Below are 23,739 nucleotides of genomic sequence, written 5' to 3'. Positions count from 1 at the left end.
ACAATAACAAACACCGGTGTTGTCTCTCCCTCAGCTGATACCTCACACATACACCTTTTATAACTATGTCTACTTTAACTTAAATAAATAATCATATATGCGTAATTTTGATAAATGTAATACTATTTATAATAATGAAATAATGTACGTATATGAATTAATAATATGTACCTTAAAATTAAGAGAACTATAAAAAATGATTGTTTCTAAAGGTATAATTAGTTATTCACTAAATTCAAAGTAAGTTTCCCTCTGGTCATTATTACAACAGCATGGAATTATCTGTTAATGGACTTTTTTTTAAGAATATGACCTATTTAGCTTACTTGCTTCAATAAAAATAATATAATAGAAATTCGCAATTGGTTACAGGAATAGTTTTACACGCCAAGTTCCATTACAAAGAAGACAAAAACTTCGTCTCGTTTCATTTGTGTTATATTTAAGACATTGCTTCTTGTAAAAATATGACATACAGTAGATAGTACAGTGGCAGTGCTTGCATCTTTTCACTACTTCACGAATTCAGTTTTAGGCCCGGGTTGGATGTCAGAAGGGTATTACCGTGTTACCTATGTGACTTACAAAATACTATGGGAAGTTTTCTCCAAGGTTTGAAGTAAGTAATGTACAGTACATAGAAAGATAAGTAGTAATCGTAGCACCACTTCCATAGAGCTCTGTTTACGTTTTCTTGTGCTATTTAATGTTGCATTGGCATAAAAATATGTAACTGATTTTGTTTTGATTGAACTGCGCAAAACATTTTCAGCACAGCACAATCTGACTGAGACCGTGACACTGGTCATTTAAGTGGCGCACTGTTACAAGAAGAACATAAGGAGTCTGCAATAGGCTTGTAGTGGATACTCTCCCCTACAACTGCCACTGCCGTTTGTCGCTGACCAGCCGATCCCTGTTAGAGTTTCCCAGCCAAGCCTCGTCGTCTGACAGAGCGGGTTCGGCTATCAGCAACGTTTACTTCCGGCGGACCTCTTCTATAAGCTCCTAGCCTCGCCGTGAAGTCCATGAATCTGGAGCAAACTTGAAGAGCGGAAGGACCCAATATTCTCCCAGTTAAAAGGAGTAACTTCTAAAATGCACAGTTAGTGGCCCAAGAGCCTCCATGCTAACATAGAACAAGACCCACTTTACACATGTATGTGAACAAATAACACCACCATCTAACAAACATAAATTAACACCCATTACACTAATGAATGCCTCGCTAGCTAAGCTCCCCCCCCCCCTTCCACCTGCCTCCCTTGAGCGGGCGGGCCTCTGCTGTGTGGCCACCACCCCAATTTATCAACTCGTTTCAGCTAGGTGGACAGCCCACCTGCTATCACTATTACTTTTATCCTCTTAAACACTGATTGGCTCGTTAGCCGCTTGGGCGATCAGTCACGTCTCTGATTACTTTTCCTTTTCATTTATCCTCTTCACCAAAAGATTGGCTCGCTAGCCGCCCGGGCGATCGGTCACGTCTCTGTCACGCACTGGCAAGTACTGGGCATGCACCGGCTCCTGAATGTATACCTGATTTTTATGGAAGTGGAAAGATATGATACACATATAAGATGTATTAAACTTTATGTAATTTTCACGAAGAGATGATCATATAAATTTTCAGTTCAACAATAAGTTTTCAAAATGTCTCCCATAAGCTCGGCTGAGGAAAATACCGATTTGTAAAGGAACAATTTACACCAAATTACTCATGCATTTCCTATTTATTTTTATTATTACAATCGTATACCTGTATTAAATCTTTTCAATACTGTAATAAACACACAAGGTGATATTAAAGAGGCGAGTTAACATGCACTGTACAGTATACTGTATAAATGCACAAGTTACAAGACTCGGTACCAGGTATATTAACGGGCAATGTTCAGTGGATTTGGCATCCTGTGTACCGCTGGGCTCGTATCACTCGTCTTGCCCACCGTGTGTGTGGATGTCGGCACTAGAATATAACCCTTTATAGTGCACCTTCTTTCCTCACACAGCTATACTGTGTAATGCTCTGCCTTCTGCGTTTCCATACTCTTACTATCTTCCTCACTTCAATAAGCTGGTCTTCCGGCATCTGCGTGGTATATATTGTTTATATTTTTCTCTTCTATATTTAATTTATTTATATTCTTATCCCCCCCCCATGGCCTCGTTGTGGGTCGATGACCTATGCCTGGTTGCGCTATTCACCGTGAAAAAATTGAGTTAAAAGCCTTTTTTGGTAGTTAATTAAAAAAATAGTAAATAAAAAATCCTAGTAAATAAAGATGTTTAATAAAAATAGCCGGATGCTGTGGCAAATAAAATCCTTGAAAAAGGCAGGCAAATAGGCACTTGTAGTGGACGACTCCCCTACAAACTAACTGCGTAGCAGCCCACCACCTGCTATCACATTCCAATGTGCCGCCTTCCCTAGCAACCAACCAGATGTTACCGTATCTTAGCAACGAAACTAGTCACCGGCTACTTCTCGGGTTTTCCCACCATGACTCATAGCGGCTGCTGCGGGGTATATAAGCTCTGTCTCTCCATTGAGATTCAGTCTGACCAATCTTCTTGAACAAGCAACACTTCCTCCTCTGCCGCTGCCTGGCGACCCTCGCCTCTCCTCCGCCTGCCTGGCGGTCCCTCGCTCCAGTTGTATTTCAGCGATCGGCTCATCACGCCATCGCCGTTGTCTCACATGAGGCATGCACCGCCCGGTCTTCCTCACATGTGCTAAGCAACTCTACAATCAACAAGTCTCCTACACCGCCTGGAGGGGAGGGGGAGTATTGTAGTGGACGACTCCCCTACAAACTAACTGCGTAGCAGCCCACCACCTGCTATCACATTCCAATGTGCCGCCTTCCCTAGCAACCAACCAGATGTTACTGTATCTTAGCAACGAAACTAGTCACCGGCTACTTCTCGGGTTTTCCCACCATGACTCATAGCGGCTGCTGCGGGGTATATAAGCTCTGTCTCTCCATTGAGATTCAGTCTGACCAATCTTCTTGAACAAGCAACACCTCCTCCTCTGCCGCTGCCTGGCGACCCTCGCCTCTCCTCCGCCTGCCTGGCGGTCCTCGCTCCCGCCAGCAAGCATGTCCTTCTCTGAGCTTCCTCACCAACCAACTCTCATTCTGCCCATTTTCCTGAACAAGCAACATCTCCTCCAGCAAGCTCCACACTGTTAACATTTCATTCAACCAGGAGGCCAGCAACAGGCAACATCTTATCTAACGAAGCTCCTGCACATCTACCTCCTTCAACAAGCTACTCACCGCACGTCTCTACCAAGCAGCCCCTCACCACACAGCACCTCCAGCACCAGACTGTCTATCATATAACTTATATATTATACAAGAAAACCACATTAGAGTTTCCTTCCATCCTGAGTGCTAGACAACATTAATATCTCGATACCCCTACACACTAAACTATTCAAATATAGGCAACCAACCATTTTATTTTTAAAATGCAAAATTATTCTATACCCTTTGAAACTTTTATTTTGTACATTATGCCTTTCAATTTTTGCCATTCTTCTTCTAAGCGAGAAACAAACAAACGTCGTGTGAATGGTAGAAAAAAGGTAAATACATTTTCACTACACATGTCCCTTAACAGAAAAAAAAATAAATACATTTTCACTACACATGACCCTTAACAGATATACCCGTTTGTTAACATATACAGTACCAATAAAGTATCAGTTGCATGGTTACACGAAGTTATGAAAAAAGTAGGTAAGTACTGGTAGGCTTTATTCAACATAAATGAAATCTCGCACACTAAAAGTATGTATACAGCCACATTACCTTCCTTCCTCCCATACAATCGTACTAATTGCAGATAAATAATTTATTCCTTATTGACAAATAACAGAAAACACTAAAATAAGCATTGTAGGCATAATTCAACAAAATGGGTTAATTATTCAACAAAATAGGCAAATATGGGCATTTATCGCATTTTGCCTAACATCCGGGCTCTAATAACAAGTAAAAGCACTTTTTGTAATAACCAAAAATATTGGGTAGTAACAAACACTTTTCGTATTAAACAATAAAAAAATTAAGTAAACATTTTCTTTGGTTAATTAAAACATCTTCTGATACGTAAAATCACTTTTAGTAATTAAAAACTTTTGGCAATTAATAACAAATTACTTTTTTATAATACAACCAGAACTGAAACAAAAACTTTTGATAGTTCAGGTAATTGACACTTACCGTAATGTAACAAAACATCATTTGTGGTTGTGACAAAAAAAAAACAGGCGTTACCGACACATCCATAAGTCACAATCGTTACTGACACACACCCATAGTTAACAGGTGTTACTGACACACCCATAACTCACAGGTGTTACTGACACACACCCATAGTTGACAGTGTTACCGACACACACCCATAACTCTCACACACACACATAGTTCACAGGTGTTGACACACCCATACTTCACAAGTATTAATGATACACCCATACTTCACAGGTGTTACTGACAAACACCCTCATACTCCACAGGTGATACTGATACACACCCATAATTCACAGATGTTACCGACATACACACCCATGCTTCACAGGTGTTACCAACATACACACACCCATACTTCACAGGTGTTACTAGCACACACATACCGATAGTTAACAGGTGTTATTGACCGAGACACAGACAGTTCACAAGGTTAAGTGTGACACAATAAACATTAATTTGGTTCTTGTTGTAATTAATAGTAAACTTACAAAAAAATATCACATCACCACAGATGATGGGAGTGTTGGTACTTAACACTATACTGTAGGTTTTCCAAGGTCCGACTATAACAGTGTACCTCAACAATTATACTGTCGCCTCCCCTTATTACGCTTAGCTAGAACGAGCATCATGGTTGCCTCAGCGTCGCCCCGGCACTTGTAGGCAAAGTTGGAAGTCTTGCCAAGACCTAGGTGCCTTTCCTTCAAGAAAGACAGTGAGTTGCGTATAGGAAGCCCCTTTGGGTGAGGATACAGGATGCTGGTGTCCACCACGTGGTCATGTATAACTTTTAGCCGCATAAGGTCGTGATCCAGTCCGTGACCGACCAGGATGGAGTGACTACCGAACAGCGTCAGCAACTTTTTATGGACGTCGTGTAGTTGCGTCGTGACTTTCCTGAACTGTTGCTCAGTGAGCCCCGATAATTTTGTGTTGTAGTCCACTATGGGAGCGTCAGGTTTAACCAGTGTCTCATACACCAGCCGACGCTTCCAATCCACAACAGAGATAGCGGCAACATCCATTCCGTCTGTCGTGTAGACCATCTCACAGTCCAGGGCGTATATACCAATTGTATTAACACTACTGTCGCGTCCCGTGTGGATGTAACCTGTTAAATTATCAGGGTCTATTTCTTCCGTAACGTGATGCTCGGCAGTGGTGCAGGGTTCGGAGTAGCGTGGTCGCTTACAGCAGTAGTAGTAGGGCGATAATGTCCTTGACAGTTTACCCCAGTGGTGTGCACACGTCTCTTGTATTATGTGATGACCGTGTTTGTCAATGTGGTACACTTTCCCGCAGCGCTTACAGGTGCGGGTGAGGGGACCTGGCATCACATTGTTGTAGCTCTTGTTGATGTTGAAGAGCTGACATTTTTTGGACTGCGAGTGAGGGCGTGGGTAACAAAAGCGGCGAAGTTCAGCTTCAGACAACTCCAGCTGCTTCACACTGTCATACAACACCTTGTCCATCTCCTGTGTCATCTCGCTGCCTTGATGTTCACACCTTCAACTGAAAATGTTAAGAAACATTGTTATATGTACCGGCATGTAAAAATTAAATTGAACATTATATTATAGGCTATTATAAGTTAAAAGGCATATGAAAAATAAACACATTATGGAAATTTTTGTCAAGTACAGTTAATACAGAAAATTAGAACAAAGGTAAAAATATAAGATTAAAAAAATTGAAGAGAAACTGTGCTAGATAGTTCAGTCTGTGTTTCAATGTTCGTCAAGTCTACAATAGAAAACGGACATCCCCCTAAAGGCATAATACAGTACAACAATAATATTATAGTTATTACCAGAAGTTTATAAAATTAGTTAACACCATTAAGAAGTAATAAATATGGTTCCCCTTTTCCCCCAGAGATGTTGTTTGGATAATAATAATAATTATAAGTAATAAAAACGATACAAGATTCTTAGATTCTCATTTAATTGTAAGGTAAACACGGATATTTGGCCGTCTTATGATGTCTCTAGGTGCTTTGTGGGCGAAGAAATAAATTGTTTAGTAAGAGAGCATCGTAAGAGATGCCATGATGGAACATCTGCTACGAAACAACCTTGTACAGTATACGAATGCCAACACGGTTTTATGCCGGAAGATCCTGCTTTACACAATTACTCAAGGTGCTAGATGCTTAGACTCAAATTCTAGAACAAGGTGACAATATCAACAATATATACTCAGATTTTGCCAAGGCTTTCGACAGCTACCCCTTGAAAGGCTGAGAATCAAAATGGAAGGGTACGGGATTCGGAGAAGTGTCCTAGTGTGGAGCGGAGACTTTCTGCATGGCCGGAAACAGTGTGTGGTGATAAATGGTACATGTGTACCGTCACAAGCGGGGTACCACAGCAGGGCCGCCGCTTCCATTAAGGGAGGTTAACAAATGCTAAGGGCGCCAACAGATACAGTGTCACCACCACAGCTCCTTTCTACACAGCCAACATACAGTGTCACCACCACAGCTCCATTCTTCACAGCCAACAGATACAGTGTCACCACCACAGCTCGCCAATACAGTGCTACAGCCAACATACAGTGTCACCACCACAGCTCGTACTGCACCACCACAGCTCGAATGTGACCCCACTGACTGGCCATCCTCAATGTCCAACCAGGAAAAAGCAGAACTTGTTCGCAGAGGACCTCACCAGGTTGATACTAATTATGTGTTTCCAAAAAAAGGATGGTTGAAGATGTCAACATGATTACTTTCGCCGAATCTTATTAAAATAAATCAGTGCAAGGTAAACAGTTTCTTCAATATGGTACCTTGATTACTTTGTGGGCAAACTCAATCGTGAAGTGGAAGGCGGGTGGGGGAGCCAGCTGCACTCCTGCTAAGGGCGCCAAATAGGCTGGCGCCGGCCCTGTACCACAGTACAGTGTATTGGGCCCGTTGTTGTTTGTCTGCTTCATAAATGATATTCCAGAAGCTATACACTCCTCCATACAAATGTTTGCGGACGATGCCAAGTTATTTAGGGAAATTAAGAACCAAATAGATTGTGAAGAGCTGCAGAAAGATCTCTTTGCACTTCATGAATGGTCGAGGAAATGAATACCAAGATTCAACGTCACAAAGTGCAAAAGGAAGCACCTGGGTCGCACCGATAGTAAGGTGTATCACATGTCCCAACAGGACGCAGATACTGCATTAATTGAGACCGAATGTGAAATGGACCTGGGTGTATGTCGACAATGAACTGAAGTTCTCGGGCCATTGTGAGAAGGTGAATCAGGCAACGAAACTAGTAGGTCTTATAAGATCGTTTACATATCTGGATGGTCCGTCGCTCGTCAAGATGATCTTAAGTAAGCGTCTGGAGTATTGTCACCACGTCTGGTCCCCGAGGTATGCTAGAGACTGTCAACTGATTGAAAATGTCCAAAGGTGGCCACCAGACTGGTGCCTGCTTTATGGAACCTCAGCTACCCAGAGATTAAAATACCTGCTTCGCCCGACCTAATCGAAGTGTATAAGCATATCAGGGGGCACTTCTCTGTCGAATGTACAGTACATTGTATACCCATACAGTCAAGGTACATTGTTTGTATACCCACACTGTCTAGGTACATTGAATAGTGCTCTGACCTCACTAGAGGAAAGGTCATGGCAGGCTTAGCTCCCGTTTATTAATTGTCGGTAATGGCTAGTGCTACTTGTGAACAGGGCTGTGCCCTGAGTTAGAGGGGGCCAAGGAAGAAACCTTGAAATTAAAGGATGTGATAGCGAGGATGAAGGAAGAAACGAGACAAGGAATGCCCGTGTCTGACGAAAACTCAGACGAATGGATGGTTGTGAGGAGAGGGACGACCAAACTGGTGGTGAAAAACACCAAGGATACGACAACAACAGCTAAGTGTACCAACTTTTTCAGTCCTTTGATAGACGAATTGGACATCAGCATAATCAGGGACAAAGCTGACAAAGGAAGGTACGAAAACCTTTATTGTTGGTGATTCCCAGGTACGGTACCTGGACAGAGCTTTTTGTGATAAAAATATAAATAGGATGAGGGTATGTTTGCCAGGAGCTGGGGTGGGGGATTAGTTGACAGGATGGACAATATCTTGTCTGGTAATGGGAACAAACCCATTATCTGCCTCAGTGCAGGAGGCAATGATATTGGCTTGTGTAGGAGTGAGGAGCTTCTTGATAAGTTCAAGACAGCTATAGAACGCATTAGGTCGAAGGGAGGGATCCCTAACATAAGTGGTGTCCTGACTAGTAGGAGAGTTGGCAATGAATGGTTGTCAAGGGCAGTTGAAGTCAACGGCCGTCTTGACATATTGCAAGTCAATATCAGTCCCATTCATTGATAACTGGGACAACTTTTACAGCAGAAGGGACCATAATACTAGGGATGGGGTACATTTGTCTAGTGATGGGATGGCAACCCTAGTTGGCTCTCTCGAGAGGGCAGTTCAAAAGATATCAAAATCTTTAAACTGCTAGGGGAATATGTGAGCGCAGGGATTGGGGAGACTTCAGTGGGAGCGGGTAAATGAAACGAAAAGGTTACAGTGAAGTAGTGCTAGGAATGATGACAAAACTAAATTAGGCAGGGAGTTAAATCCTAATCATAACAAAGAGAAGACTCAGAACACAACTAACTTCAGAAAACGATTAACTTAAATGACTACTACACTAACAGTAGAAGTATGAGAAATAAAATGGATGAATTCAGGGCGCTGGTATGTCCCGAAAAATTCGATATAATAGCATTCACAGAAACGTGGATAAACCTAGACTAGCGTGAGTTACCAGTCGAATACCAAATTGCAGGTTACAAATTATTCCATACCGATAGGCAGATTAGGAAAGGAAGCGGTGTTGCAATCTATGACAGGGATAATATGAAGTGTGAAACAAATAAGGAAATAAAAACCGAGCGGAATACAGAAACAATTTTGATAAAATTAATAGACGGTAGGGAAAAATTAGTCGCAGGAGTAATATATAGACTTCCTAATCTTGATTAAGAGTTAACGAGCGATTTATTTGGGATGAAATGCACAGGGCTTCCATACATAACAAAGTCTGTATAGTAGGCGACTTTAACTTTAGCCAAATAGATTGGATCGACCTTACAGGTAACTCAGAATCAGAGGATTTTCTTGAAACAATCCCACGCTAACATATAACTGAACCTATCTGGGGTAATAATATACTCGATTTAGTTCCGTCAAACAGAGAAAACCTCATTAGTAATGTCGTGATAGGGAACAAACTTGCCAACAGCGAACACAAGATACAAGATTTAAATTAGAAATTCAGGGCAGCTGCACGGAAAATTCCACTAAAGTCCAGGATTTCAGAAGGGCAAACTTTGATAATTTGAAGAGGCAGCTGAGAGAAGGGGCATCACGCTTGGGGGTGAATTACATGACATCACATGCGGTGACCTCACACAATGTTAAGTGAAAAGTAAGGCTCATGGTATCGAGGAGAAACTTTTAAATTGGATAAAATCATGGCTCACCAATAGAACACGCACAGGGTCAGCGTAGATTATGTTAAGTCTAAGTGGGGCTGTGTAACCAGTGGGGTTCCCCAGGGGTCAGTACTGGGCCCACTCTTGATCATAATCTACATAATCGATCTAGTTACTAAGATCAGCAGCAATGACGCTGCATATCAGTATATTGATTCTAAAACCAATCAGTTTTCCCAAATAGCCGTCCATTAACCAAGGTATCTCAGTCTCAGTTGAGTGTCCTTAAGCTGGCGGACGCTCGCCCCACAAGGGGTCACAGCTCAAGATTGAAGAAGCCGCAAGTCCGGAAAACCGTGAGGGCAAACTTTTTCGGAGTGAGGGTTGTAAACTCTTGGAGGTGTTGTGACGGCACCGAGTGTGAGCTCTTTCAAGAGAAGACTTGACCAACACTGGAGCGGGTTCAGGTACATTCAGGAGCCGGTGCATGCCCAGTATTTGCCAACAGTGCGTGACAGAGACGTGACCGATTAAACCTTTGGTGAAGAATATAAAGGAAAAGAGTCTGACCGATCGCCCAAGAACAAGCCGATCAGTGGCGAAGAGGATCACGTTTGCGGATGTCACCAAAATAGGGCGGCAGATTAATTCAGGGCAGAATGCAAATGCACTACAGGAGGATTTAAATAAACTGCAGGAGTGGTCAGAAAAATGGCAAATGAAAATCAACACCAGCAAGTGCAGCATACTTTATATTGGAAGAACAAATACTCAATGTATACAGCCTTAATATCAACCTAGAGTAGTCGACTTGTAAGCCAGGACCTACGGCCTAGAAAACAGCGCGTTAATGTTCAAAATAAGGCACACAGAGTATTAGGTTTTATATCTACAAGTGTAAGTAATAAGAGTGCGGAGTCATATTGCAACTATATCTTGTGCTAGTCAAGCCGCACCTAGATTATGCTGTTCAGTTCTGGTGCCCTTATTATAGAATGGATATCAATTCACTGGAGTCGGTGCATGGATGAATGACGAAAATGATTCTGGGACTTAAAAACCTTCCATTTCAAGATAGATTAAAGAAACTAAACTTGCATTCCCTAGAAAGACGAAGAGTGCAGGAAGATATGATAGAAGTATTTAAGTGGGTGAAAGGGATCAATAAAGGGGATATAGATAAAGTTATTATAATATCCGAGCAGGACAGAACTCGTAGCAACAGATTTAAGTTGGCTAAGTTTAGGTTTAGGAGGGAGATAGGCAGGAACTGGTTCACAAATAGGGTGGTGGACGAGTGGAACAAGCTTTGCAACAAGTGCTGGAATGCTGGAAAGTTTTAAAAGGAGGCTAGATAGATTCATGGATGATAGTGTGGTTGTAACTCTAGACAGGAGTTGCCATGCACAGGTCAACCGGCCTATTGCAGACTCCTTATTTTCTTATGTTCTTGTATAATGTACCCACAGAGGGCACCTTACCAGGAGACCTGACAGTTGAGGATGACGAGTTCCAAAAAAAATTTAATTAATAAGTTACTTAATGCACAAAGGCAGAACATACCATACAGAAAACTCAAATAAAAAAACAATGACCCTAAATGGATAAATAATTATTTAAAGAATATTAAGGAACAAAGAAAGGCTATAAGTAGAATAAATAGTGGTGAAATTTACCTCCGATATTACTTACAAGGTATTAGCCGGTAGGGTTTTAAGACCGAGATATGTAAAGCAAAGAGGAATAATGAAGGCGAAGTCAAACCCCAAGGGATTCTATTAAATGTATCAAACTAAAACACGAGAAAAAATTGAACTAATAGTCAGATACCGGCGAACTAACTGATGACGACCGAGCAATAATCAGAATAAATATATTTCAACAGTTTTCACCACGGAACATTTAAACATGATACCCGAGGCACCGACTCTATACCGAGATGTGTAGAAAATAAATTAAGCGAGTTAGAATAAATAGTGGTGAAGTTTACCTCCGAAATTATTATAAGGTATTGGCCGGTAGGGTTTTAAGACCGAGATAAGTAAAGCAAGGAGGAATAATGAACTGAAGGTAGCAAGGGAGGCGAAGTCAAACCCCAAGGGATTTTATTAAATGTATCAAACTAAATCACGAGAAAAGATTGGACCAACAGTCAGAAAACGGCGAACTAACTGCTAAAGACCGAGCAATAATCTGAATATATATTTTTCAACAGTTTTCACCACCGAACATTTAAACATGATACCCGAGGCACCGAATCTATACAGAGATGTGAAGAAAATAAATTAAGCGAGATAGTAGTGACGAGTAACGATGTTGGTAAGCAAATGGACAAACTAAAGCCTAATAAGTCACCAGGTCCCGATGAGATATTTGCCAGAATATTAAAGGAATGTAAAAAAGAGCTTAGTATACCTTTAGCAAAAATGTTTAGCATGTCTTTAAAAACTGGTGAAGTACCAGAATCCTGGAGGATAGCGAATGTAATACAGATTTTCAAAAAGGGGGGATAGATAACTATCCTATTACTACCGTCCAATCAGTCTAACATCAATTGTAGGCAAATTACTGGAAGCAATCACTTCAAACTCTATTCGAAATCACCTGGAGAAGCACAAGTTTATCAATGATTCCCAACATGGCTTCACAAGCGGGCGTTCATGTCTTAACTAATCTATTAACATTCTTTTCATCTCTTTTTCGAATCAGTGGACGAGAGGCACAATTATATGGCATATCTCGACTTTAGCAAAGCCCTCGACAGAGTCCCCCACGAAAGACTAATAAGAAAAGTGGAGGCTCATGGCATTAAGGGAGATATTCTAAAATAATTTAGGGCGTGGTTCGAGGACGGGTAACAGCGAGTGGGCATTAACGGCACTAAATCCGATTGGAACAAAGTCACAAGTGGAATTCTCCACGGCTCAGTACTTGGACCATTATTATTTATTTTATACATAAACAACATAGATATCAACATCGCCAGGTTGCTTTACTCTTTCTCTTTTACAGGTACTTTAACGGGCAATGTTCGGTGGATTTGGCATCCTGTGTACCGCTGGCAAGGCTGTGGGCTCGTAACACACTTCTTGCCCGCGGTGCCCACCGTTTCTCTGCGGATGTCGGTCACACGAGAATAACCCGTTATAGGGGTCCGACTAATTAACCAAATGTAGCCAAATATAGCCGGAATGAAGTCAAATAATGGTCCTAGATGAATAAATTGGACTGCCAATCACTTCTCGACTAGTATTTGGTGTCAAAGTCACAAAAAATTGGAAAACTTACTTTAATCTGAGTTAATAGATCGCGTGCATGTACCGAGGAATTACCCAAATGTACCCAAATGTAGTCGCAATGAAGTCAAATAATGATCCTAGATGAATAAATCGGACTGCCAATCACTTCTCGACTAGTATTTGGTGTCACAGTCACAAAAAATTGGTAAACTTAATTTAATCTGAGTTAATAGATCGAGTGCATGTACCTAACCTAACCTTGACTAGTATTTGGTGTCACGAAGTCGCAAAAAATTAGTAAACTTAATTTAATCTGAGTAAATAGATCAAGTGCATGTATCTAACACAACACAACTCAGATTAAATTAAGTTTACCAATTTTGTTTGACTTTATGACACCAAATAATAATAGAGAAGTGATTCACAGCCCGAATTACGCTTGTACGACCATCATTTGACTTCATTGCGGCTACATTTGGGTAATTCCTCGCTCCCTCGGTACATGCACGCGATCTATTAACTCAGATTAAAGTAACTTTTCCATTTTTTTGTGACTTTCTGACACCAAATACTAGTCGAGAAGTGATTGGCAGTCCGATTTATTCATCTAGGACCATTATTTGACTTCATTGCGACTACATTTGGGTACATTTGGGTAATTAGTCGGACCGCGTTATAGTACCTCCTTTCCTCACAGCCAAACTGTGGAATGCTCTGTCTTCTTCTGTTTCCATACTTATACAATCTGTCTCACTTTAAGATGCTGGTTTTCCGGCATCTTCGTGGTGTACATTAACACAGTATAACCTTTTACCTCTCTATTTTCAATTTCTTTCAGTTCTTATTCCCCAGGCCCCGTAGTGGGTTGTTTGACCTGTGCCCGGGTGGGCTAATTCCCGTAAAAATTAGAAAAAAGAAATTTGCTGGCAACACTAACATAGGGCGTGTAATTAAAACTGACGTGGACTCAGCAAACTACAGGAAGATCTAAAAAAAAATTTCGAATTGTCTGAAAAATGGCAGATGAAATTCAATGTGGACAAATGTAAAGTACTCAGTATAAGGTTACCGTATTACAGAACGGATATAGAATCCTTGGAAGGAATTCAGAGGAAAATGACAAGACTAATCCCGGGCATTAGGAACCTCGAGTACAGAAGCAGATTAAAGCATCTTAATTTGCACTCCCTCGTGATACGTAGTGAGGGGCGATATGATAAGCGGTGTATAAATGGAAGTCAGGGCTAAGTAAAGGGGACATCGCAAAGGTACTCAAATTATCCAACCAGGAACAAACTCGTAATAATGGTTTTAAATTAGACAAACTTAGATTTAGGCGCGAAATAGGTAAATATTGGTTTGGAAATAGAGTAGTGGACGAGTGGAAAAATTGACCAAACATCAACTCGAATATGCTGGATAGCTTCAAACAATAGTTGGATGGATATATGAGCAAAAGGGGTTGGGTGTAAATGCCTGTAGGCCCGCTGCAGTTTCCTCCATACTTAGTGTTTCTGGTGTATAACCACATTGTCTAGGTACGTTGTAAACTCTATACCTACACACTTTCTAGTTACATTGTTGGCATACCCGCGTTGTCTATATACACGCTGAACCAAATGCAAACTTGTAAAGCAATTTAAAGAATATTAAAAAAAAAATCCATACCTGCTGTTAGTGCTTGAGGGGTGATGTTGCGCGTACTGCTCTCAGCCGCTGAATGACTATGATTCTGTGACTGGACCCTGGAGGTTCGTTCGGTGCTTGTTGTCACGTTCTATACTGGTATGAGACGACGGAAAAGCGTCACTGCGCGGTTGGCCAACATCTACAACAGAAAAATATGTTTATGAACCGTGTACCGAACTGGGCTAATATTCCACAAACTCTGGCAAACGAGCCGATAACTAGGGCGGTAATATTCCACCAGTTTTTGTTGCCGATTATGATGATAATGATTTTGACAAAGTAAAGCACAATAAACTTATAGAAATCTTGGAAAAAATAGACATTAATGAAGGAGGCTGCAGTGTTATTAAATAATGAACTAAATAATTGGTTCGTAGTCAGACAAGGAGTGTCCAATATTGTATAATATATATTCAGAATTCTTAATGAGAGAAGTTATACGTGATAATGAAGGGCTAAAAATTAATGGTAAAGTTATATAAAAAAATACGCTATGTAGATGATACTGTTCTTATCGCAGATAGTGAAGAGGCATTACAAAAACTATGTAGATGATACTGCTCTTATCGCAGATTGTGAAGAGGCATTAGTGGAAAAGATTAGTGGAAAAAGGTGAAAACTATGGGTTAAATGTTAATGCTGCAAAGACGAAAGAAATGGTTGTTTCCAAATTGCAAATAAATCCTAAAATATAAATTATGGTCGGCAACAGGAAACATAAACGTTTGGTATTTGGTACGTAATACTAGCTGTGATGGTAGATGTGCGGAAGAAATCAAAACAAGAATAGGACAAGCAAAAACAGCATTTAATAATCTAAAAGACCAAATAAAAAGAGACATTAACTTCAGTTTGAGAAAAAGTCTGCTGAAAGGCTTTATATGGCAAGGACTATTTTATGGGTCATGTGCGTGGACACGTTATTCATCAGACACCAGAAAGAGGTTAGAGGCCTTTGAAATGTGGTATCATAGGCGAATGCTAAGAATAAGCTACATTGGCAATGAAACAGATAAAGAAGTACTAAGATTAGCAGAAACTTCAAGAGAAATACTTGAAATGTATGGAAGAAAAAATATATATTTTGGTCATATAATTATGGATGAAGGGATAATAACAGAAATATTAGTGGGCAAAGTTGAGAGTAGGAGGGCCAGGGAAGGCAAAGACCGGGGGTGGATGGATGAAATAAAAGAATGCACTGGGTTCCTAAACAAATACACAGCCCTAGAACGCTTAGAGTGGAAGACTGTGGTCGCCAACCCTTAGATATGAAGACGGTAATTTGATTAATTTATTGGTGGTGATAATAGCTATATATCTTGGGGAAATCCGGTCTTTATATATTTTTCATTGAAAATCGATTGTTTCTGGTAACGGTGACATGAAGAGTTGGCATCGGTTGCAATCAGCGCTGGAGGTTCGGGGCAATAATGTTTCACAATTTTATAACGTGACGGAAAGCCATCTATTTCAGCTAAAGACCATTTAGTTTTCATTTCCCACTCAATCAATGCCTTCCTTTAAAACTTAATCTTGATTTTTGGCGATTCTTTCCCAAGCGGCTAACGAGCCGATCAGTGGTGAAGAGAATAAAAGAAAAAAAATAATGTGCGCGTCCATTCCTCGGCTCAGCCATGGCTTGTAAATACATGTACAGCGAAGGGTGTAGTCAGTTAAGTAAAAATAATTCAAAATTATTTAGATGGGGACAAAAAAGCGTTGGAATTTTTGGGGGTAATTATTCAGCAAACATCGGTAAACGATTTAGGTAGTTACCAATACCCTTACCACGTTTAAACTTAAAAAAAAAAGAAGAGAACACTGCAGAGAGGGCCTACGTATGTAATTAGTACAATACGTCGTCATTTGAGTGGCAACCGTCTGCAAAATTTACACAAACGCTGGTACCGACAGAGGGCCTCTGTTAGTACCGCATGAATTTCGTCTGGTGGCACATCAAGCCGCTGTCATGCTGTGCCCTTTTGAAATTTTGTTGTTGTTGAAGACAAGGATTCTAACACTGTACTTGTAGAAGATCAATACAATCAATGGAGCTGAATGATATTCAGGCAAAGTGTAATTTCGATAAAAAGTCTGTACACACACAGTACATTTAAATACAAGATAGTTATATATACAACATCCAACACAAGCATTTATTGATGCATTTTTCGATATAACATAAAATACGCCTTTGTTCACATTGTAGGTAGAAGGTAGTAAGTAGGAGGGAGCTATCAAACAGGGAGGTACTACCGCCTGGGAAGATATTGGAAGCATAATGTGTTGTGTAATGGTAGACCCTGCTGCTATATGGCATCACGAAAAAAGGGTGACCAAGTCCCAGGTTGCTGATCTGACTTTCTGTCTCATTTACACACAATTGCACGGTCTCAGTTGTTTCTTACTTAGACAACGCAACATACATAATGTATATCGTTTCTTTCTTGGTTTATTTTTTCGTTTTTGTATTTATTTATGGTTATTATTATTATTTTTAGTATTTGGTTATTAATTTTTATGAATTATTATAATAATAATAATAAGTTATTATTATCATATATTAGCTACCCAGGTCCTGATGTGGGTCAGTGACCTGTGCCCGGATGGGCTAATCCCAGCAAAAAGAAAAAGAAAAAAAAAACTGAATTAATAGCTGAGTGAGGAGTGCCGCTACACGATAGAGCTGTGCTCCGCTGTAGAACTAGACAGTGAATTAATTGACTTGAAATGACAAGTTAATTCAATTCAAGTGTGGCCGGACAATATTCAAATCAAGTAAATTCATTGTCTTGTTCTACAGCAGAGCACAGCTCTATCGTGTAGCGGCACTCCTCACCAAACCATTAATTCGGTTCTAAAAATGTTTGGCAACCTGTAGTGATCCTGTACACATGTTCAGTCGAGTGAAGACCGTATCATAGGACGTTCAAGACTTCTCAGTTCAATTGGATTTCCAGAAATGTTTTAATTTAGTATACATAGAACTATGAAAAATCGAAAAATGTCGTGTACGGGACCACTACAGGTTGCTAAACATTATAGACTGAATTAATGGTTGGGTGATCACCGGCTGACAAGTTCTGTTAACATATTGGAGGTCTCCGCCGGCGCCACCAACGCGATAAAATGGACGCCTCAGTACGTATATGGAGTATTGTCTTTATAAACGTTATCACAAATTTACATACATAGATCAAATCAAATTATCAACCAATTAATATTGGCCGTAATTTAAAGCGAAACTCATTTACATTTGAAGCTCGTCAGGTGACCAGCTGGTACTGACAAGTAACTTATCATAATGCCGTTAATGTTCATTATTCTGGTTAGTAGGACATATATTTTTAAGCTAAAATCTAATGCAGGGAATAGAGTACATATTCATCATTTGCATACATAGCAGTTCTCTTATCACCATTGAACAATGAGAAATATTATATTTTAAATATCTACCTGGCATCTGAATTGTGCCTTTGCTGTTATGAACTTAATTTTTTAATACTAGCTAACACGAGGCGATATTATTTAGCTTTGAGGGCATATCCATTTAGAGGGTTAATTTGGTAAAGCAGTTCTTCATTTGTAGAGCAGTGATCCTCAACTTTTTGTAGGCTTTGGACCACATATATCATTGTAAATATAGTGGAAGGCGCCAAAATTTTGGATTTACATTCAAAAAACCAAAATCTCATATATACTGCAGTTATTTTCAGTTTTACACGTCTGATATCAGTTACATAATTTTTACATTTAATCTTGGACAGGACGAGTGTACTTACCCAAATGTGAAGGCTGGCTATCTCTGAGCCCGGTCTGGGGTAAATACGCAGTGAACGGAAATAAAGTCACAGGAGCGTCACATGACTTCTACACATTGACAACACACACACAGTATATATATATAATAAATAAATAAATAAATAAATAAATAAATATACATATATATATATATATATATATATATATATGTAATAAATAAATAAATTAAATATATATATATATATATATATATATATATATATATATATATATATATATATATATATATATATATATATATATATATATATATATATATATATATATATGATTGCATTGCACGTAGGTCTCCATAATATGGGGTACCCATGAATTAAAGGTTGGGGACCAATGCCAATGCCTTAGAGTACAATGGGTAGCTATTTGCCTTTTGTTTTCAATGCATAAATTAAACCCAGTGTCACAATCACAAATACACCCTGAAATTATAATGTTTTCATATCTCAGCCATTCCGAATTAAGTGATATGCATTTATTTTGTAAGCCAGGCATGAAATTGCTTTACAAACAAAGCTCGGATTCCTGGAAGTACATTATTAGGCTATTATCTCTATATCCTCTCTTTCAGCAAGACAAATAACTTCCTAAATTTCTTCCAGCCACTCCTAACTCTAGCCACTGTGCCATCTTCTGCACCCCTACTTAATCTAGCAAGGGCTACTTGGTCACTAGCATAAACTGAACATCTGAAGGCTACTTTTACCCTCTTCGCCACAGATTGGCTCGTTAGCCGCTAGGGCGGTCGGTCACGTCTCTGTTACGCACTGTTGGCAAGTACTAGGCATGAACTGGCTCCTGAATATATCGGAACCTGCGCCAGTGTTGGTCAAGTCTGGCCTTGAATGAGCTCACGCTCGGTGCCACCACAACACTCTCTGGCAGATTGTTCCAAGAGTTCACAATTCTCACTCCGAAAAAGTTTGCCCTCACTGTTTTCTGGGCTTGTGGCTTCATCAACCTTGAGCTGTGACCCCGTGTGGGTCGTGTGTCCGTCAGCTCCAAGTACAATATGTACAGTCGACAGTGTAGTATCCCCTGAGATGTTTACACATTCGATTAGGTCGCCCCTTGCCCATCTGTAGGATAAGCTAGGCAGTTATAGGCGTTCTAATCTCTGGGTAGTTGAGGTTCCGTAGAGCAGGCACCAGTCTGGTGACCCTCCTTTGTACATTTTCAATCAATTGACAGTCTCTAGCATACTTCAAGGACCAGACGGGGAAGCACATCACTCTTGAAAAGCGCGATGAGCGACGAACCATCCACATATCTAAACGACTTTCTTATAAGACCTACTAGTTTCGTTGCCCGATTCACCTTCTTCTCACAATGGCCCGAGAACTCATGTTCCTTGTCAACATACACACCCAAATCCTTTTTCACATTTGGTCTCAATTAATGCAGTTTCTTAGTCCTGTTGGGACATGTGTTACACCTCCTTACTGTTGGTGTGACCCAGGTGCACCCTCTTGCACTTTGTGCATTGAATCTTAGCAGCCATTTCTTCGACCATTCTTGAAGCTCGTAGAGATCCTTCTGTAGCACTTCACAGTTTTTTTTAGTAAATAACTTAGCATCGTCTGCAAACATTTGTGTGGTGGAGTGTAATAGCTTCTGGCATATAATTTATGAAGCAAACAAACAACAATGGGCCCAATACACTGCCCTGTGGTATGCAGCTTGTCACAGGTACTGTCAACCAAAGATTGACTGACCCCACTCTGGGTTTTGTGCTCGCATTTTTACCTGGCAATATTAGGTAAAGTAGGGGTCATCGGTGGTAGAAGCGGTACCGTTCTTGCCTCGCAAGCGAGATGTCACGGGTTAAGGTAAAGTAGGGGTGTATATAAAAGTGATTGCGATTGGTGGATCTATTTTCGGCTGTATCACAGTCAGGATGAATATTAAACGAACCAAAGGTAGCATTTTTATAATAATAAACTAGTCATCATTATTTTAGATATTGAGAAGTTTCCAAATGTTCGTATATTTGCGTAAATAATGAAAAAAATTGAGGTGAAAATCATGTGGCAGCTGTGATTGCAGTTGAGTTGCCACTTCATCAATATAATTCTCTTCATTATTTAAGTAAGTACCTGTATACAAAAATTGGGAAACTTCTCATGATCTTAAATAATGATGAATAGTTTATATTATAAAAATGCTGCCTTTGGTTCTTTTAATATTCATACTGACTGGTACAGCCGAAAATAGATCCACCAATCACAATCACCATTACATACAGCCTTACTTTACCAAGTACTACCAAGTAATATTGCGAGCACGAAACCCGGCTTGGGGTGAGTACATCTTTGGTTGACTGTACACATGACGATTTTGTACCATTAATCACCACACAATGCTTGCGGTCATGCAGAAAGTCTACGACACTTCCCCGAATCCCGTATCCTACCGATTTAATTCTCAGCCTTTCATGGGATACGCTGTCAAAAGCTTTGGCAAAATATAAGTACAGTATATATTGTCGATATTTCTGCTTTGTTCTAGAATTTGAGTCCAAACATCCAGGACCTTGAGTAATTGTGATAAGCAGGAGCATCCCGGCATAAAACCATGCTGGCAGTCCTTTACGAGGTTGTATCATAGTAGATGTTCCATAATGGCATCTCTTATGATGCTGTCTAGTACTTTACACACTATGCTGGTCAGGCTCACTGGAATATAATTATTCATGTAGTGACAATAGCCCTTCTTGAAAATAGTACTCACATAGCCATTTTCCAGTCATCGGGACCTTTAGTTCATCCAGGCATTTGCAGAACAGGATCTTAAGGGGCTCCACAAGCTCATTACACAGTTCTCTTAACACACTGGGGTGGACCATTTCAGGGCCAGGACTCGTGGATCTTTAGCTTTGACAGTTTATTTCTTTTGCCCTCATCTGAGAAAACACTGTGGGTCAGCACTGTGCCAAACCATCTTTCCTCAATGAAGGAAGATAGTTTGCGCCCTCTCGTGAACGAGGGAACACAAATTTCAACGCCTCCATCTTATCCTGGCCAGAATCTGCATAATCCGATATGCTGACTCGCGCTTTTAATTTCGACTTTGTGTAGCGATAAAAGGCTTTGACTTGACCTTGCTTGCAATCTGCCTCTGGAACTCTTTTTCAGCCCTTCTACACTCTGACTTTGCTTGGTTCCTGGAACTGGCATACATCCTCCTATCCTGCCCATCATTTGTCCTAACCCATGTCTCTAAATCCTGAGTTTTCTTCTCAACTTTGTTGACTGTCGCATGGTTCATGTGGAGGGGTCGCCTTGTATTCCTAGAGGCACTGGGTTTAGTCTTTGGTATATATTTCTTGATCAAATGGTTCACTTTAATAGCTATGATATTCAGCGTAGTGTCTGCGTTCTTATTTCTAAGCAAGTCAGGCCAGTGTATACGCCTCATCTCCTCCCTCATCCCATAGTAATTTCCTTTGTAATATTTTAACCTAGACCTATTTTTGTCATGAACCAAGTAACAGTTAAATCTGAAGGACAACGTTATGTGGTGTCTGGCGCCAACTGGGGCTAGGTGTTCCAGATTTGCCACCATACCCTCCTTGTTGATTATGATGAGGTCCAGTGGTTTGGGTGTTTGCTCCCCTTTGTAGGGAGTTGGATCTTTCACATGTAGGAATAGAAAATTGTCTCTCAGAGTTTTTATGAAAAGAGTGGCAGGATTATTTATGTCGTTTGGCGTGGATTCATTTCTCCAGTCAATGTTGCCATAGTTAAAGTCCCCCATGACATGGAGGTGGCTAGGGTTTAGCGCCGTTACGTTGTCAATTAAGGCTCTTAAGTTCCTTTGGTTTAATACGCTACAGTTTGGGGATCTGTAGATACATCTCACATGAGTAAGTGTCTCCCATTCAGTTTAATTTTACACCACTTTGATTCTTTGAAAACATCCTCTCCACCTGGCTGGCATCCTCCTTCAGTCTACCCCTGGCACATTTCAATTTATGTTGACTCTACTCTCACATTCTTTTCCCAATACAGTGTACTTTAATTTTATGAAAAAAAAATTCTGATCTAATGTCACAGATGCAGCACAGTATATAAATTTGTGCTGTTATATTGTATTTGGGTTTTTTCTCCAGAGTGTCTGCTGAAACTATGAATACAATAGTGCTACAACAGCTGTGATGGAAAGGGTGATGAGAGAATGGTCCAAACAGCAAAAGATTGGGATGGTGGACATCGGAAGAGACACAAGCAACAATTGAATATAACTTAATGGAAGGTGGTTGACTGACTATACATAAAGTTGAGCCAGACTTCTGCACAATGGTTCTCAAAAAAAATCTTTAGCACAACAGGACACTTGCTTTGACTGAGAAAATACGACTTTAAGCCAGGAAACATTCTAAGAATTCTCTCAACATCAGGCATTAGTGCTAACCATCTTGTTTATATTCAATTTCCACAAAATAGCAGAAGTCCTTCAGGTCTTCTACTCTTAACTGAATACAAGTAGAAATATGAATATATCTTGACAACAACTGACAAATACTGTAGTCGCAGGCAGTCTGCACAGCAACCAAAACCAATCAATTCTCTGCCTAAGCATTAAATTTCCTGAAAGTTTTTAACTTCTTTTCTTTGAGCTCCACCAAAATTACAGTTTGTATTATCACTGCAGAAAATAACTAATTTCTTGCCAAGATCATGTTCTTTGATAATATATGTTAAGTAGGTCACCACAATATCCGAGGTTTCTCCAGACTGAGACTGGAAGTCAATGAGTTTTACTTGAACACCTTCATAGGGCTGAAAGAAGCAAATCAGTACAGGGAAAATTTTGTTGCTGCCATGGTTGCTTGCATCAGTTAATATTGTTTCACAATGAGCATCTTTCAACTGTTTATCCAGTTCTGATAAGGCATATGAAGCAAATACATCTGTAACAATTGTATGGCAATTCATTCTGACACATCAAAATTTTGGCTCAAAGCAGTTCTGAAGGGGGTACACTTTTAAAAAAGGGTAGTGACTGTTTTGCTAGACAAGGCACTGACATCAACAGCTTTGTGTTTCAGTGAGATCAGATGTTTAGCAATATCATTATCTCCATCATGTGCAATGCTAAACTCTCCGTTACATTTCATACATCATCCTGTACGTACATCACTTTCTGTCTTCATTTTTATAAGAACGGGGCATTTTAACTGCAGGGAGGAATTAAATGTGCACTTTCACTTTGGCATTTTCCCAACCAAAATGAAGAAAACCTGTCCAACACAAAAATAATTTTCCT

The 23,739-nt window shown here is 40.1% G+C and overlaps 1 protein-coding gene and 1 long non-coding RNA gene across 2 annotated transcripts; one reads left to right on the top strand and one right to left on the bottom strand.

Moving 5' to 3' along the window:
* Positions 1 to 3,750: 3,750 nt before the first annotated feature.
* Positions 3,751 to 18,547, bottom strand: LOC121865178 (exonuclease GOR-like). The gene is made up of 3 exons (XM_042364490.1): positions 18,435 to 18,547; positions 14,629 to 14,788; positions 3,751 to 5,777 (listed from the first exon to the last, which is right to left on the bottom strand). The coding sequence occupies exon 3, from the start codon at positions 5,747 to 5,749 to the stop codon at positions 4,844 to 4,846; it is 906 nt and encodes a 301-aa protein (XP_042220424.1). The 5' UTR covers positions 5,750 to 5,777; positions 14,629 to 14,788; positions 18,435 to 18,547; the 3' UTR covers positions 3,751 to 4,843.
* On the top strand, positions 17,320 to 23,395 carry LOC121865180. The gene is made up of 2 exons (XR_006088721.1): positions 17,320 to 17,793; positions 22,583 to 23,395. It is a non-coding gene; the product is annotated as an uncharacterized LOC121865180 (long non-coding RNA).
* Positions 23,396 to 23,739: the final 344 nt, after the last annotated feature.

Source organism: Homarus americanus, unplaced genomic scaffold (genome assembly GCF_018991925.1).
Source record: "Homarus americanus isolate GMGI-L3 unplaced genomic scaffold, GMGI_Hamer_2.0 scaffold37678, whole genome shotgun sequence".
Taxonomy (NCBI): domain Eukaryota; kingdom Metazoa; phylum Arthropoda; class Malacostraca; order Decapoda; family Nephropidae; genus Homarus; species Homarus americanus.
This window is presented reverse-complemented; position numbering and strand designations above follow the sequence as displayed.